The sequence below is a fragment of the Parasteatoda tepidariorum genome, chromosome 1, assembly GCF_982258835.1.
Source record: "Parasteatoda tepidariorum strain Cologne lab strain chromosome 1, Ptep-v5.0, whole genome shotgun sequence".
Taxonomy (NCBI): Eukaryota; Metazoa; Arthropoda; class Arachnida; order Araneae; family Theridiidae; genus Parasteatoda; species Parasteatoda tepidariorum.
Genome location: NC_141755.1, coordinates 66,862,504 through 66,880,208, shown reverse-complemented (window position 1 = coordinate 66,880,208; position 17,705 = coordinate 66,862,504). Strand labels below are relative to the sequence as shown.

General features: G+C 27.6%; 1 protein-coding gene across 1 annotated transcript in view; it reads left to right on the top strand.

Moving 5' to 3' along the window:
- LOC107444401 (muscle calcium channel subunit alpha-1) overlaps positions 1-17,705 on the top strand; it is a 221,011-nt gene that overhangs the window by 149,275 nt on the left and 54,031 nt on the right. The window contains exons 11-18 of the mRNA XM_043039109.3: positions 2,927-3,023; positions 3,241-3,401; positions 5,223-5,448; positions 10,896-11,106; positions 12,614-12,734; positions 13,856-13,932; positions 14,305-14,498; positions 15,612-15,636. Of these exons, the coding sequence (XP_042895043.3) occupies positions 2,927-3,023; positions 3,241-3,401; positions 5,223-5,448; positions 10,896-11,106; positions 12,614-12,734; positions 13,856-13,932; positions 14,305-14,498; positions 15,612-15,636 (1,112 nt within the window). The remainder of the gene's footprint in view (positions 1-2,926; positions 3,024-3,240; positions 3,402-5,222; positions 5,449-10,895; positions 11,107-12,613; positions 12,735-13,855; positions 13,933-14,304; positions 14,499-15,611; positions 15,637-17,705) is intronic.

The following is a 17,705-nucleotide window of genomic DNA, read 5'->3' as shown; positions in this document are numbered from 1 at the left end:
TGGCGAAATTTTGTGTGAATTGAAGTGTTTGTCATGAAAATCATTTAAATATCACAGATTAATTATTGAATATCATAATCAATTATCACAGATTAATAACACGTTTCGAGACAGAGCCTGTAAAAATTAGTCTTAAAACAATGCTTATAATATGAAAATGTTTCCCTCATTAACAACTATTTAAAATATAGATAAAAGCCTAGTGTCATTAAAGCATCTCATGTAGAAAATTCTAAGCTGGAGAAATTTTGAGTACATCGAAGAGTTTTCCAGGCAAATCCTTGAAATATCACCCAGATATAACATATACAAACATTAGTCATCATAAACCGTTTCTCAAACGGCACTGGATGTATCTCTCGCAATATGTTTATGTAAATACTTTACATTAAGTCGTTTGATGATGCATTTTATGGGAATTCATATCCTTTTTAGGTGACGACAAAGTAAAAAAAGGACTTTGAAAAATAAAGCTTCTTAGTTTGCTCTAACCAGCTAAAAATGCTTTTTTTTCTAAAAAATTCTTCAGAGTAATAAAGACGCCAGAAGAAAAATCATTAAGAGGAATTTTCCATATGCATCATTAGGCAAGCTGATGATCCTGCTTGTACTTCCGTTGACTTATTTTTCCCCTCATCTGACTTGCAATACCCCATTTTTCCACTCTTCATTTTCTAGTTTGTTATTTTTCTCCCGTTTGCTTGGTGAAAGGCTATTATCAACGGTGCTTTAATAGACTCTGCACTTAAGTCGGAATAGAATGTATCAGATGGTTTAGCTAAAGATTGATTCACTGCTGTTGCTTTTAACAAGAATGTGCTTTGAATCAGCACATGGTTTGGAACCGTTTTTCCGAATATAGGAGATAGAAGGAAGAAAATAAAAATTTCAATACAAAAAAATTCTTAATTTTTTTGGATTATGCTCTATGCGTAAGCATTTGCAAGATTGCATATTTTTGCATTGTATTTTTGCATAGACCCATTGCATATTTTTGCATTGTTTTACAAATTAGACTTACATCATTTTCTAAATATTTCGAAGAAAATTTATAACAATTAAAATCAATTGGACTATGGTTATTGAAATGAGGAAAATAATGAATCTGAAAAAGCCAATATAGAAGTAAACATATCATCATTAATTCATTGATAATTGAAATCGATATTCTTCTTGAATTAGTCAAACTTAATATAATAGTGTAAATACACTTGCTTCTTCACTGAAAAAAATTTTAATGCATCTTAGCACCGAAAATGGGGGCAACTACTGTATACCAAAGTAGTGTTGGACAGTTCCGACAGCAACAGTGTTCTTTATATTACTCGGTGAAGAAAAGCTGTCAGCAGTTATGATCTACAGTAACAGAAATATTTATAATTACTGTAAAATAAAATGCTCATAAGAGTTATTAAAGTTATTTTTATGAGACAATATAAAGTAAGAATCATTTGTTTAGGATGCTTATATTCCTTAATTCTTGAAATAAAATTAGTTTTTTTAATCAAACATACTCGTAATACAGAAAGAATATTAAAAACTCGAACTAGACATAATGAAACTGAAGCAGATATTATAAAATTATTTAATACAGCTTACAGATACTTAAAGACTAAAATATAACTATCCTTACTACACAACTAAAAACGTACATACATACCGTAACGTCGAAATTTTCTTTAAGTAAATGTATAACAGCATTAAAGACATCAACTACTCGTAGCAATCGGTAACTTGCATTCAAATGTAAACTAGTTACAGATATCTAAAACTCTCCAACAATTTGTGTGATTTAGGAAGTGAAAATATTTAAAGCATGGTGTGAAAGCGCGTGAGATTGGAGTAAACATTTTCTATTAAAAGAGTTTCAGATTTATTCACAGCCTTTAAATTGTATTTGAAAGTCCGATTTAATACGAACTTGAAGAAAGATATTCCTTCACACAATTTCTTAGGTTGTTCACCATCAAATTCGGAGAGATGGTACTCCACAGTTTTTAAAGTGTTATGTAAATTTGATTGAAATAAAGATTTAAATATTTTATCCATTACCTAGTATTAACCTATGTCTATAATTTTGAAACTTATAAGAAAAATGTTTCTAATAAATATGTTGTTTAAACCGAAGTTGAGGAAATAAATGTATTTATATTTGCTCAAAAAATATTCTTTAAAGGTATAAAGGTAATATAGGAAAATACCGTGGATCGTAAGAAAAAAAAACTATTTAAAAAATTCAATTTATTCAAAACTTGACAAATATTTCTATTATTCATAAATACTATTCATAAAATTTAAATTATTTAAAACTTGAGAAATATTTTTACTATTCATAAAAACTATTAATAAAATTAAAATTATTTGAAACTTGACAAATATTTCTACTATTCATACAAACTATTCATAAAATTAAAATTATTTTAAACTTCACAAATGTTTCTACCATTCATAAAATTTAAATTATTTAAAACTTGACAAATATTTCGATTATTCATAAATTTCAAATTACTTAAAACCTGACAAATATTTCCTTGCCATTAAAATTTCTTTTGTCAATTTTATAACGCGCTATTTCAAGCCAATTTCTTGTAATATTTTAAATCAGTATGATTTATGATTTTACATCAAAATGCTGAATTTTCCTTGAAAAGGCTAAACATCTAATGAAATTTTCAAAGCGTGTTTTGAAATTATCTGCTCCAATTTATGTTTTGAACAAGCCAAACAATTAAAATAATCCTAATTTGCGCAAAACATGACTGAAGCATTTGTAACTTAAAACTTTAAAATTTATAATGCTGAACTAAATATCCGGTACATATAAACCATAATTTATTTTTTGGAATAATTTTAAATTCAAAATTTTATACTAATTTTTAATGTATCTATCATAAAACTTTGAAAAATAAAATAAATTCTTTTTTAGGTAAAACATTGCGTGATATAGATAGAACAGATACACTACAAGCAGAAACAAATAGTTTAGACATAAGTCATGTTCCTTCCTGGTGGGCAATAAAAAGGTAAATTTGAGTTCAATTAAGTTTTTATGTTTATTCACTGACCAAGTAATAAAAATTTCTAGTGTTAAGTTACGTAAAGATAACTTGACATTCTTTAACTTCTTCATATATTGCCATTTAGTCGTAACTTAGCACTGAAATATTTCATCTCCTGGTCTGTAATTAGATCTTAATTATAATAAAAATTGTAAAATCATAAAATAAAAATATTTTACAGGAAAAAAATTAGTCGAAACAACAGAAGGTTAAGAAGAATGTGCCGAAGAATGGTGAAATCAAAAGCCTTTTATTGGATTATTATTGTTCTTGTTTTCCTAAACACTTTAGCATTAGCCTCAGAGCACAATAGCCAGCCACCTTGGTTGGATTATTTTCAAGGTAATTATTTATCTGGAAAACATTTTATTTTAAAGTTATTTTGTATCATTTTAATGGTTAAAGGATTAGGAAAAATATAAAAATTCCCCTCCAACGAACACTTTATTTTAATTGAGGGAATTAATATCCAAACTTTCTTTAAAATAAAAATTTAGTCAACTATATTAAGCTTAATGCAATATATTGATTAACAGGATTGGCGAATAGAAAAAAAGCGATTCCGACTTTCAGTACGTTCCGAGAGTATACATACGCACGAGACAGGGTGAACCAAATTTCATTTAAAACCATTACTGCAACTAAATGTGCTAAAATACGTATTGATAGTAGTCGAATATACTGTTATAAAATATTCTTAATATTTATAAAAACAAATGTGAAACAATTCTTCGACCTAAGACATGCAAAGTACTATCTAGCAAATCCAAACTGAAAACGTCAAGTCTACACTCGGATAAACCAATTGGTATTCCATTGTTTTCTTACAATGACTCACACTTCCGTTCTTTTCTCAAGCTTCTCACAATGACAAAGTGTAAGCAAAAATCCAGAGCACAGTAATTCAGCTACCCAATCCTTCTGAAAGATCCGAACACGAGTAATTGTTTAAATGTTTAAATACCAGTATCAAATAAAAATAATAATGAAATGTGAAGAAAAAAACACACAGATTAAGTCTTAAACAATGCAAAACGTAGCTTTCTTCAATGACCAAATTTTATAACATAAAAATAACAACTGTAATCGCTTTATTACGATCTCTGATTACCCATTGGTCAAATTTTTTTCCCCTTCTGACTCCGATAAACGCCACAACTTTTCAAATCATGGGTTGCAAAAACTGTTTCAATTGATGTTTGTCCTCTTGTCGTCAGATTGGTTTTCAAATCTTGCCTATATACGTGTTTCAAGATGTCACAAAATACTTTTCCTTCGCCAGTATTCATATTTACAATAAAATCACAATCAGGAAAGCGATTATAAGTTAATAATAAAAAAATATTAAAATTCTTTAAGTTATTATTATGTAAATATCTGCTGGTGAAAATAAAAGGAAAAAAAAAGAATTCTAAAAAAACTATCAAACAGCAGCGGTGAACATAGCAACGCATTCACACTGTTTACTATTAATCTTGAACACAGTTGAAAAGTGTGATGACGTCCAAATAAGATACGCACGCCATCAAACCCAAAACAACACCCATTTTGCCAATGGGTAAAAAAAATACTCGGGAAAAAAAAGCGTATATTGAAGGTCAAGCTACCGTCTGCAATTACTCGAATCAGTCATCTAATGCTGTTTAAAAACTGAAGCAAAATGTTCCAAATTAAAATCACCGTAGTGTGATCACGGGCAGCTGGTGTCGGAAAGGGTCGTCCCATGTACGATACCGTGGGCCATGTAAGGAATATTGCCTCATCACGGCCCTGAAAGTATTTACGCAATTGCTTAGAAAATATACAACATTAAATAAAAAGAGTATGAGTGAGAACTCAGTTATGATTAAAACACGGGAAACTTGCTTGAAAAGGAACATCCTGCCTTCCAACGCAAACGGTATTAAAAATAGATAAAAAAAAATTACAAAATATTTCATGATGATGTCGTAATTATTTAATTGAAAGTTATCATGGCCTTCGATTTACGAGTATGTTAATTTAAACTACTTTACCAGTATAGTTTTTATTATAAAATATTCGAAATATTTATAATCTCTATTAATTTACATTGTAGATATATTAATAATACATATTATGAAATATTCGAAAGATTTATAATCTTAATTAACTTACATTGTTATGTCTCTCTTTTAATTGCAGAAATTGCCAACCTATTTTTTGTTGCCCTTTTTACATTGGAAATGCTACTAAAAATATTCAGTCTTGGCTTCCAAGGATATTTTGTATCACTTTTCAACCGTTTTGATTGTTTCGTAGTGTTGAGTTCTATTTTAGAAACAGTTTTAACTTACTCGGACGTTATGCCACCTTTAGGTATTTCTGTTCTGAGGTGTGTTCGCCTTCTTAGGATATTTAAAGTAACTAAGTAAGTATTAAATTTTTTTATTAGGATCTTAGAACTACAATTTTTTTTAAAAATATTTTATGTTTAATTTTTTTAATATGTATTGCGTCTTTAAGAGTTTTAAAATTTTCGAGTTCTTCACATATATTTTGAAACAGTACATTCACTATAAGCAACGAATATATATATGGGTAGAAGTCTAGCTTTCATTAACATAATGTAAACTTGTCCCAGAAGGTTAGGCGTGGTCTCTATGTTTAAGGGACAAAACAACATTTAGGGGCACAATAGCAGAGGTTCTATAAACTGGACCCTTCTCTCTTCCCAACCAATGCTGGAAAAGGGGAAGCGTGGGGTTAAAAACGAAAAGTTTTTATTAAATTATTAATTATTATTTTTAATTAAATCTGCTAACACATTTTGATATAGAAAGAAAGAATAAAATGGTACTTGGGAGGGAAGCAGTGTACCTAACCATGCATGTAAAGTTGTCCAAGAATTGGTTCACAGGTGACGTACCACTTTGCTTACCACTTTGCATGCGCTGGAACTTCATTCAAAGGACACTCCTCTAAGTCTGAGTAGCTCACCCTTTAAGTAGTTTTTCTGGTATAGCTTACCAAACCAAGCAGTTCCCCGATTTCGTTACACATTCGAAGAGCTGGATTTCTTCTGGGCATTCGCTATTAAGATACAAAATGTTAAAGAAAAAAAAACCAACGTAGCCATTAGTGGTGATACAAACGAAACATTTTATATTAAAAATAATATTTTTACTTTATAAAAACATTTGATTTGATGTCTCGTTTAAATATATTTTATTTTATAATGCCTTGCGCATTGAAAACTAGTTTAAACTTTTTCATTGTAAAGCAACTCACAGAAGTAAATTGAATGTGAAACAAAAATAAAAGGTTTCCTAAAAGCGCATAAAGAAGCAGATAATTAAATTAAACTATTTCATAGACTATTTGATAGACTAATGTCATATTTTTTTTCCGGAACTTTAATATTTTCAAAGTAAACTTAAGTCGTATTGTCACGGAGAAAGAGTCGGAGATATTTCAGAAAATCTAACACATTTATTGATTTAATGAGACACTTCAAGTTCTCAATAAAGAAGGCAACTGACGCTTCTACTTAAAACATTGGAGCTCTTATTGATATGAATAAGGAACAAGAAATGACGTAATGTAATGTTCTAGAAATTTCTAAAAGACAGAAAATATGACTATAGGCTTAAGTAGCATATATACATATTTATAATTCGTCTATGAAAAGAATTTCCCTAGCTACAAAGTCTAAGGTCGCCTGTTGCGATAGAAACAAGGAATAGAGTATTTTAAACAGAGGGTGCTTTTGTCTTCCTTAATTTCATTTTTCTCCTCAACTCGAGCCAAACGTAGCTTAAAAATTGATCCAACACTCCTACTTGAAACAATTATATCTCGTAACCATAATCACCGACACTGCTTCAAACGAATAGCGAGAGAAGTTTTTTCCATAGACAGACTATAAATTGTTTCGAACTTTGGGGATCAAAACTCGCCACCTTTGCCTTGCCAGGACAATGACTATAACCACGTCAATGCTTTATTACACATGGCATTAAAATGTGCTACACAGTCTAACTTCTTGTTCAAAGCATAATTTAAAGCCGAATCTTAAAACCAAAAAAATAAACGTGAAAAAATGAAAAAAAGTATAGTTTTACTTTATGTAAGATAAAAAAAAACACTGTTTAAAATAATTAAAAATTGACTTAATTTCAAAATTGATCATTTTTAATAAATTGAAGAAGTACATTCTCTGAGTATATTATAAATATAACGTTAAATTACGAGAAAGCTAATAAGCCTATTTTATACCAAAAACATTTCAGGCACAAAAAGAAACATGAACATTTTTCTTAGAATTTAGAAACATCCATACTGAAAACCTTTCCAGTATTAACTTGGTACCATTCTACAGAATTCTTAAGCCTGTTCTGTAAAAACCAGTAATGTTTCCGAAATAAATAATTATCTTTGAACTGTGAATGAGTACAGTGCTTTTTCAAGCCATATCATAACCGTGAAATGTGGCTTAGTTAGTTGGTTTAATGGGGCCATCTAGAACATGAGAGAGAGATAGTACTAGAGTTTATCTAGTCGATTGAATCGAATGGCGATGACCAAAGCTAAGGTATTGCTTATCTATGTCCGCTTAACCCTTTGACGCAGAAGAGACACAGGTGTCATTTTATATATTTTTTCTGGAGCTCTAATAACAAGCATAAATATGTTTTGGTATTATATATAGTTATTAAAAACAGTTTAATAGTTACTAAAAATCTGTTAGATTATCGGAAATATATATATATACAAAAATGTAAAATCAAAAAAAAAAAAAAAAAAAAAAATTCAAAAAAATTATCTTTTTTATATTCAAAAGTAAATTAATAAATGGTTTTATACATTTAATAAATTACAATTATAGATAACTGTTTCTCTTAGATCTAAAAAACTGCGAGCAAGTGCAAATGTGAAAAATTCTTCTTTGAAAGTGTTTGGAAGATTTCTTCCTTGGAGCGGAAAAAGACAACCGGTGTTCATGCTGTATTTCATTTCTATTAAAATGCTAAATTTAATATTTTTAACTTTATTGACATAAATTAACACAAAATAATTTTTAAAAGGTTTCAAAAATATGTTTAAGAAAAGTTCTGTGTTATAGGATTGAAACGATTGTGCACGTAAAAAACATTCTAGTAAAATTACCGCATTGTATGGTAATAATATTTCTGACTAAAAAACAACTTAATTCTGGTTATTAAAACCAAAATATACCATATTTAACCTATTTATTTGGTAATTTTTCGTTCATATAGCAATGGTTTACCACAGAATCTAGTTTTCATCACACATATAGAAAACTTAAAAATCAATCTAACAGAATAAATGTTTTTTTGCCATACTCTAAGATATAATAAAATTTCTAACATTTACCAAATTTTGTATCATACATTGTATAAAATTATATCATATAAAAAATTTTACCAAAATCCAAATTTTATCATTATTTTTACCTAAACGCTTTATCTCCAAAGCTGAGAATCTTCTAAGAATTTATGTTCCTGTTCATGTGATGCATTCACTATCTAGTCACGTTTTTCAGCTGTAAAGAAAAGAATTCGAGAAGAAAGTCAGACAAGTGTCTCCACAGCCATTTCTTAAAAAAATAAGAATCGATTTCTTTGTGCGATAATCCAAAAAAATAATAATGTTTTCTAGTTAAGTCAGACAGATTAAAAAATAAAGTTCTATGATAAATTACTGCTGCTAAAAAGAAATGATAAATCTGAGTAACTATGTTTTGTGATTAATGTAACATAATATTATTAAAGTTTTTAAGAAAATACATATTTTAATATAATAATATTTTGCATTATATCTAATTATTAAAATTGATCATGCTTAATGATTTGTAGAAGAGTTTTAACTAAACGTAAATGAAATTATAAAATGTGTAATAAACCAAAGTAATATTTCCAAGTTGGTATTTCATCTAACTGAACTGTGAATAATGAAGCAGTTAATAAATCTTAAACTTATCCATTTTTTGTAAATAATTTCATTTAGAAATGAGTTTTTTAATAACTAACTTAATTTTGAGTAACTTGTCATTAATCAAGACTTGACGTTATGACTTGAATTGCAGACTATTCTCTTTTTGATAATTTAAAAGATGTATATCACCCACAACGTTTCCTGAATTGTAGCCCTATTTATAACAATAAATAAAATGTCTCACTTAATGTCATATTTTTAACAATTCTTTCCATTTGTTCTTTATTAAGGAAATCAGCATTAATATATAGATTTTGTGCCATGTTTGAGAGACGTATCTACAAAATAAAAAAAGTTTAAAAACTATTGTTAACCACGTACTTATTTTGCTAAAAAACACGCTTTCCAACCTAAATAATCTAAAGTCAACTCGCATTGAAAGAATATTAAAACATAAAATATACTCTAAAAGCCATTACACTGAAGAATTTCATTAGATGGGGTAAAATATTGACTTGTGTAATTCGCTGTAATTCGTAGAATTTTTTCAGTGCCGAATATGGTATGTTACGTTTACCTTTCTTCTGGTAAATAGAACTAAACTAAAGCGTGTTCTGATTAATTTAATAACGTCAAGTTACTGTAAATGATATCAAGCATAGGAAGGATAAAGGGAAAATGTGTAAAATATGTTGAAAGTTTGAAGTGGATAATTTGTAATATGGTTAAAAAGGTTAAAAGTTAAGGATGTACCACGACACTTACTAAACAATTATTAGAAAAATACGAATATGACTGCAGTGTGATATTTGACTTTTGCGAATTGACGTAAAACATATAAGTAAACACATTTCTTATTTGTTTGTATAATGACAGTTAATTAATCTAATTATGTAAGGTCACGAGAAATTGCCAAATTAAAGTTATGTATTTAACGAAAACTCTGAGAGAAAAAATTTTGTTTTGCTAAATAGATGTGTTGCGTGCCCTTATGCCTTTAGTTTACATAAAATGATTATGAAATATTAAGACCAGAAATTCTTACTTTTGTGAAGTATTTACTGTTTATACAAATAAATTAATGTGTTTTTTTTTATCCAATCTAAGCCGAGATCAGCAGCTAGTAAAAATGAATGAAATAAATAACATTAAAATAAACACTCATATAAGAAAACACTTACTTAAGAGTATTTCTCTAAGTTCTGATAATATCCTTTTGTTTTCTAATAAAGCAGAAGTAATGTAGTATAAATAACTCGGCCCTTATACGTTGTGTTTTGCTTTTCTGTAACACGTCACAAGGATATTCTTCGTATTTGGTTTCTTTAAGTTAGAATTCAGAGTAAATAAAATTATATTACCTGAAAATATTACTAGTAATTTCCATATTTCTGTCAATATCTATATTCTGTAATCTTTAAATTATAGATCTTACAACCAGTCATTTAAAATACAAAACAGAAAAGCAAATTTAACCGTATGAAAAACGGTTTTCATGCTATGCTCAAAGATATCCTGATAAAACAACCAAATTTTTCCACGTTCACCAAAATTTTATTTTTTTAAAACCATATTTTTTTGTTACTTTTTAATTACTACAAAAGATCTTCGGTAAAAATTGTCGAGTGTTTTGGTGTTCCCATAGAGCTAGGAACATTGTGAATATTACCATGCTCTGGTAGATTTGACAGTACTTTTTTCTTCAGGTAGAATTGTTTTTGATAATTTGAAAAAACTGATTTTTTTTTAAAATTAAAGTGCGTACTTACAATTTTCCTGTAGTCTGATGGATGCAGACAAACACCAAAGGAAATAAATATATATCGATATTGTTACCAAATTCCCGAATGATTAATAATTCAAAAGGTAATCCCTTCAAGTAGTTTTCTTACTTGAAATTAAACCTGTTTCTTGTTTCAGATATTGGTCATCTTTACGAAATCTGGTGGCTTCCCTAATAAATTCCATGCGATCAATTGCTAGTTTGTTGTTGCTTCTTTTTTTATTCATCGTAATATTTGCTTTACTTGGAATGCAAGTGTTTGGTGGAAAGTTTAACAACAATCCACATGAGGATAAGCCGAGAAGTAATTTCGACTCTTTTTGGCAAAGTCTGTTGACGGTTTTTCAGGTGAGATATCTTTTAGTAAATAAATTTAAAACTCTTACTTTCCAGATAGGCGTGTATCCATCGATTTAAACTTTAATGGCTTCAAGCCAAAGAATATACATAGGAGAAGAAGCCTAGCTTCCATTGTTACAATCCTCCAAGCAAGGCCACCACCTCAGATAAAACCTTGGAATTTTACATTGACAACCCAGTGCTTTAAATAGCTATAGCTGCATATATCAATATTTAATTTCATGAAATAATTAGTTTCATTCTGCTTAATTTTAAAATACATGTTTATTCTACATGTTTATTGTAAATACGAAAATGAATTTAATGAAGATTATTTTAGAATAATTAAAACATATTCTTTCAAAAAAATTATAATGTAAAAAAGCAAACAATATGATGATATTTAATGAGATAGGGATTAAAGTAATATCAAAATAAATTTAATTTAAATAGTAAATATTGCAAATTCTAACAATGGTATGGTACTTTTATAAACAGGAAATATGCTAGTATTAGCTTTAATAAAATTCAAGAAAATAAATTTTTTTACAAATTTTAGAAAGTGTAAGCATTGCTACTACTAAATACTTAGTAATGCAATGATCTTTTGCGTATGCATTATTAAAAAATATGATGCAGTATTTACCTCACTGCTTTGATGTTGGAGGAAAAAAACATCTGAGATATCAAATTGAGCTTCAATTATAACTTTGCTGCGAATACCGTTAATTTGAAATAATTCTTTTAAAGAGAACACTAATAGATTTAATTTATTTTTCAAAAGGTAATAGATTTTTTCAAAGAAATTGTTCCAATTAATGACCCAATTTTTATTAAAAAAATAATTTCGAATAAAATAAAATAAATATTATTTTATTCGAAAAAAATATATTAAAAAACTCTGCTGAAGAAAAATATTCTTTTTTGAAGATACATTCACTGTAAATAAATTTCGGATCAAATTACAGTATAAATTACCGGCACTTTGGGTACATTATCCGTAAAATCTATTTTTGCCGTGAAATATTATACCGTACTGTGGAGGAGGTTTGTTATTTTCATAAGTTTTATCATACATTTTATTTAAATCCGAAATAATTTTATCCAAATAATGACCTTTATCTATTTGTTGTACCTGAATATCGGGATTATAAGTATCAAAAATTAAGGACAAATTTCGACCGAAATGTATTACATTAGGTGAAAATCCAGTTGTGCTATGCTTAGCACCATTATACAAATTTTTATGAATTCTTGCTGCAGCTTTAAAATTTACGCCATCTTTCATTAAAGAATTTATTGTTGATTTTATGCTGTTATTAATTCGTTCACTAACAGAATTAGCGGCAGGATGTGCACAAGTAGTGTGATTCATTTTAATTCCTAATGATTTTGAAAAATATTCAAATATTTCTGATGTAAATTGAGTACCTAAATTACTAATTCAAAACTATTTTAATTCGCAATAATTTTTCTTTCAATGAATAAATGGTTTCACTGATAATTTTCTTTACAGATTTTAACTGGAGAAGATTGGAATGAAGTAATGTATCATGGTATCAACGCATATGGAGGCGTTGGATCACCTGGTGTCTTAGCCTGTATTTATTTTATTATTTTATTCATTTGCGGAAACTGTATCCTTTCGGAATTATTTATTCTCTTTTTTTTGCACTTATCGTATCTCAAAATTTTTAAATATAATCTTGTTGTATTTTTTTCTTCTGAAATAGTCATTATTACTACCATTGTCTAATTGAATTAATCTACACATCCCTTAAATGTTTAAATTTAATTATTATTTATTATACAATTACTCAGACGCTTTCAGAAACACACTGTTTGATATAACATTTAGCCTACTAAATTGATATTTAAGTATTGATTGTGGTATTAGATTAAACTCAGGCTTTTGTATACAATGAGATTATACTGTTTATAATAATAGTCTTCTAAAACATTCTTATAACATTTCGGCGAAATTTTGTTTCTGAATTTTTCTATACAAATTCTTGCCTTTCTTAATAAACTGTTTATAAATAAACTGAAATTAAAAACTTTCGCGTAGTTATTTTTGTGTTATAACATATTATCTCTTTATATTGTATATTATTTTTAAACTGTGTTATTCTACATAAAAACAATAAATGTGAAAATTAATATGGATTCATTTTAAATTTTTATCTTAAATATTCTTTAATATTCTTTGAAATTTACTTTTTAAAAACATTTAAGACTAAAAGGAAGAACACTCAGTTGAAATTAATTACTCCTGTTCATTAAATGTTTACCTAAAAATAACACCATTTCAGCAATTATTAGCCATTTGGTGACTATTTAAACATTTTAAGAACTTTTAATGAGATTTCCTTCTTTTGTAGTTGTAGGGTAAATTTTTTTCATCAAATTTAAGGGAAAATTTCTCGCTGCAGTCTCAAATTTTCATGAAGTGTTTTCATGCACTAACAACGAATCTTGATAAAACTTTAAAATTGTTACTTTGATTTTTATAAAGAGATAACATAAATCTAAACAAGGTGCTAATTCAAAGAAAAGAATTAAACACTATTGTTTTTATTTAATATTTGGTCCAAAATTCCATAAATAAATTTGTTAAATTTGTCTCTAGACTATCTTTTAAATTTTGTTTTGATTTTTGCCAAGAATTGTATTTCCAATACGAGTCTTTTGTTAATATGTCAGTAAACTACATTTTTCAGATGTGACAAATACATAAAAATTTCCTTAGCAAATTTAGATATCTTGTTAAACGTATTTTTAGCTATCGCTGTGGATAATTTAGCTGATGCAGAAAGTCTAACAGCAATAGAAAAAGTAAATAAATTATATTGATTTTATTATTTTTAAAGAATTTTTTTCATATAAATGTATATACATTTATCACTGTTAAAAATGTTATGCTTCTAAACTAGCTTCAAAGCAAACTGTTGCTTTTACCACATCAAAAGCTACAATTTGTTCTGAAGTTATCGTAAACTCTATGTAGTTGATTTTCATCTTCGTATTTTCTTTCAAAATCATGTTTATTTGCTTGTTTACTTCTAATTTCTTATATTAAAATTACAAAAGCAATAGAAATTAAGTAATAATATTATTAAATATACAGATAAATATTAAAAACGTTTCGTCTAAGCGAATAAAATTTCAAACCAAAAAATTTTGTAAACCTCTACTGTTATTGAGCAGGAAGAAGAAGAAAATGAGAAAGAACAGGGGAGCATCATTTATTCAAAAGATGATGATTTTGAAGATGAAGACGGAAGGCATACCAGCAAAAGAAGGAAAAAGAAAAGACACAGCATCTCTTCTTCCAGTTGTTCTATGGAAAAAGCTGTTAAGCCTGAAACACCTCAGATGAATCATAATATGTTCATTCGCATGTAAGTTTTGAAATAAATGATCATTAAGCTAAATTAATAATCTAAAAAAGACTGTGGTCGATAACTGTCGTATCAGAAAAAAAATTAAAATACGCTTGCTCCTTGCTTTGCCTATTCAATAATTAACCAACACTAATATGTTCTGTAATTAAATAATTTGATTCATCCATTCATTTCACATCCACTCTTCTATTCATTCACTCACTCAATCTCACATTCATTCATTCCTTCAGTCACTGATAATTCACTCATTCTCTAATTTATTCATTCACTTAACTACCCCGTCTTTTATTTATTCATTCATTCACTCAGCTACTCATTTTTTAATTTATTTATTCATTCAATTACTCATGTTTCATTCTTTCATTCACTCTGTCATTCATTCACTCTGTCATTCATTCACTCACAATCCCGTATTCATTTAGCTTCATTTATTCATTTGCTACATTATTATTCAGTTTATAACGAACTCTTCAGCACGCTATTGTTTGATAATAATGCTCACTTGAGTATTTATCTTCTCTCAGATCACATAGGTTTTTAGACCTATACATTATTTCTGTGCCAATATAATGTTTATTAGTTATATTTAATTAATTATATTTAATAAATTATATTTAATAAATTATATTTGATGAATTATATTTAATAAATTATATTTAATAAATTATATTTGATGAATTATATTTAATAAATTATATTTAATAAATTATATTTGATGAATTATATTTAATAAATTATATTTAATAAATTATTTTTAATTATTGTTGAAGTATATTATCTATGGTTTTATTGTATGGCATTTTATTTTGGTATTATCGGAATATTTTATAAGAAAGACAGAAGACAACCATAGGGTTTTAGACCTATATATTATTTCTGTGTCAATATAGAGTTTATTGTCTGTATTTAATTAAATATAATTAATTATATTAAATAATTAAAATTAATTATATTTAAATAATTAAAATTAATTATACTTCATTAATTATAATTAATTACATTTAATTAATTATAATTAAAGTTTATTATCTATATTTTTATCGTATGGCATTTTATTTCGGCATTTTCGGAATATTTTATAAGTTACAAAAAATTATTTTTTGTTTTTAGGCAACGAGAAAAAGCTGACAACCTGGTAAGAATTTTCATTTTTCTTTTCACTATTATTCTAGAACTAATGTTGCTCTCGATTACAAAATCTGTTTCCGTTGAATTTGCTGATTGATCTCGTTGATTTGCTCGTTGACATACTTATTGAGCTCAAGCGAAACCCTTCTTTTGAAAGAGGGTTGGTTTTAAAATTAAGTCACTACTAAAAAAGCTATTTAACTTTCATTTGAACTATATAAGCAGCATATACATTATCGTTTGAATGAACTATATTAAAATACTTTTATTTGTTTGCTTAATTAAATTTTATGTTGCTTCTGCCACTTTTTTCATAAAAAGTTATACTCGAAACTCCCGAAATCATCCCTAGCAGCAAAACAACTCGGGCCCTTATTGAGCCAATATTCATAATTCTTGGCTCACTAATTGTTCAAAGGGCCGTTATTTTCCCGATATTAGAACTATATCGAACTTTTGATATACGCGATATTTTAAAGCCTCTTTACAACCAATATCGGTCATAATTAGAATTGCCAGATTCACTCTATATTTTATATAAATTATTCAGCCAATGTAGGTTCTATATTTTGGCCAATATAGGCCCTATATAGATCATTCTAAGATCAATATTAAACAATCTATCTATCCCAATATTGGTCCCTGGTGCATGTTCTTATAAGACACATATCGAGCCAATTTTAAGCCCAACTAGGGCCAAGGTAAAATTGTTACTAGGGATCTTCGCTTTGATTAAACTGCATTTTAGGCATGCTCCACGCAAATATTTCGCCAAATTTAGGAAATTAATTTCATCACTTGCTTGAGGATATTGATTTTATCATAAATATTACGCTAATTGCAACGCATCACAATCGATTAGGCATTCAATTTCAGAATTGATTAGGAAGAACAAGATAAAAAAAGAGATTCATTGAAAGAGTTCTTTGTCATATCTAAAAAAAGAAATCGAGAGACTGTTTGACAGGATAGATCTTAGTGCAGCAATGTATTTCCAATATCTTTGAAACGTTAAAACTGCTTAAAATTTAGGTAAAATTTGATGAACTTCTATAATGCACTGAAATGATACAAGAGTAAAAAAATAGTTCCGTAAAATATTAATGAGTTCATGTAAGTCAAAAGTGGCAGAATTTATGATGAAATAATAATAATAATAATAAAGCGAAATGCAGCTTAAAGATTAAAAAATTTTCAAAAATGAGAGTTTTGTTTCTTATTGTAAGATTAATCTTCTGAAGTAAGTTACGTAATTGTAAGAACTCCGGGGTATAACAACAGGAGGATTATCCTGCAAATAGGAAATTATTCTGCTAAAAATATGAATTATACGAATGAAATTTCAAAAGTCACAAGATATCTTGATGAAATAGTAATAATTATAATAATAAATGAAATATAGCTTAAGGATTACTAAATTGTCAAAAATGAGCGTTTTATTTCTAATTGTAAGAATAATCTTCTGAAACTATTTACGTAGTTGCAAGAGCTCAGGGGTATGACTATTAGAGGATTGTTCAGCAAATAGGGAATTATTCTGGAACAAATATGAACTGTTAGGATGAAAAGTCAAAAATTGTGATGAGTGAATAAGCAAGGATAAAATAAAAATTTTCATTTCATTCAGTTATAATATTAAATCAATAATCTATTATATAAAATCTGTGGAAAATAAATGCTTAATGACATGAATTTCAATTATGTGTTCTTCTTTCTTGCTTAGATAACTTAAGCTAAAACTGGATTTAGAGAATAATGTTTTTAAAATATTTTACAATTGTATCCCATAAAATTTACGATTTAAAACCAGCAGTTGGGTTGGTTGAGTAAAATCGTAAAATTTGTGAAGTAAATCCGTAGCCTCAACGGGTTTTTAGCGTACAAGAACAATTTTTTAAAAAGTAAAATTACAAAAAAAACTCCGCAATCAGACTGAGCTTTTACCGCAATAAAACACGTTATTACCGCAAAAATATGTTTATTGTCTCAATAGATTTTTAACATATGGAGAAAAGTTTTCTCTTGCGAAAGTTACGAAATAAATCTGTAATCACACCATATGGGAATCTTTTATGT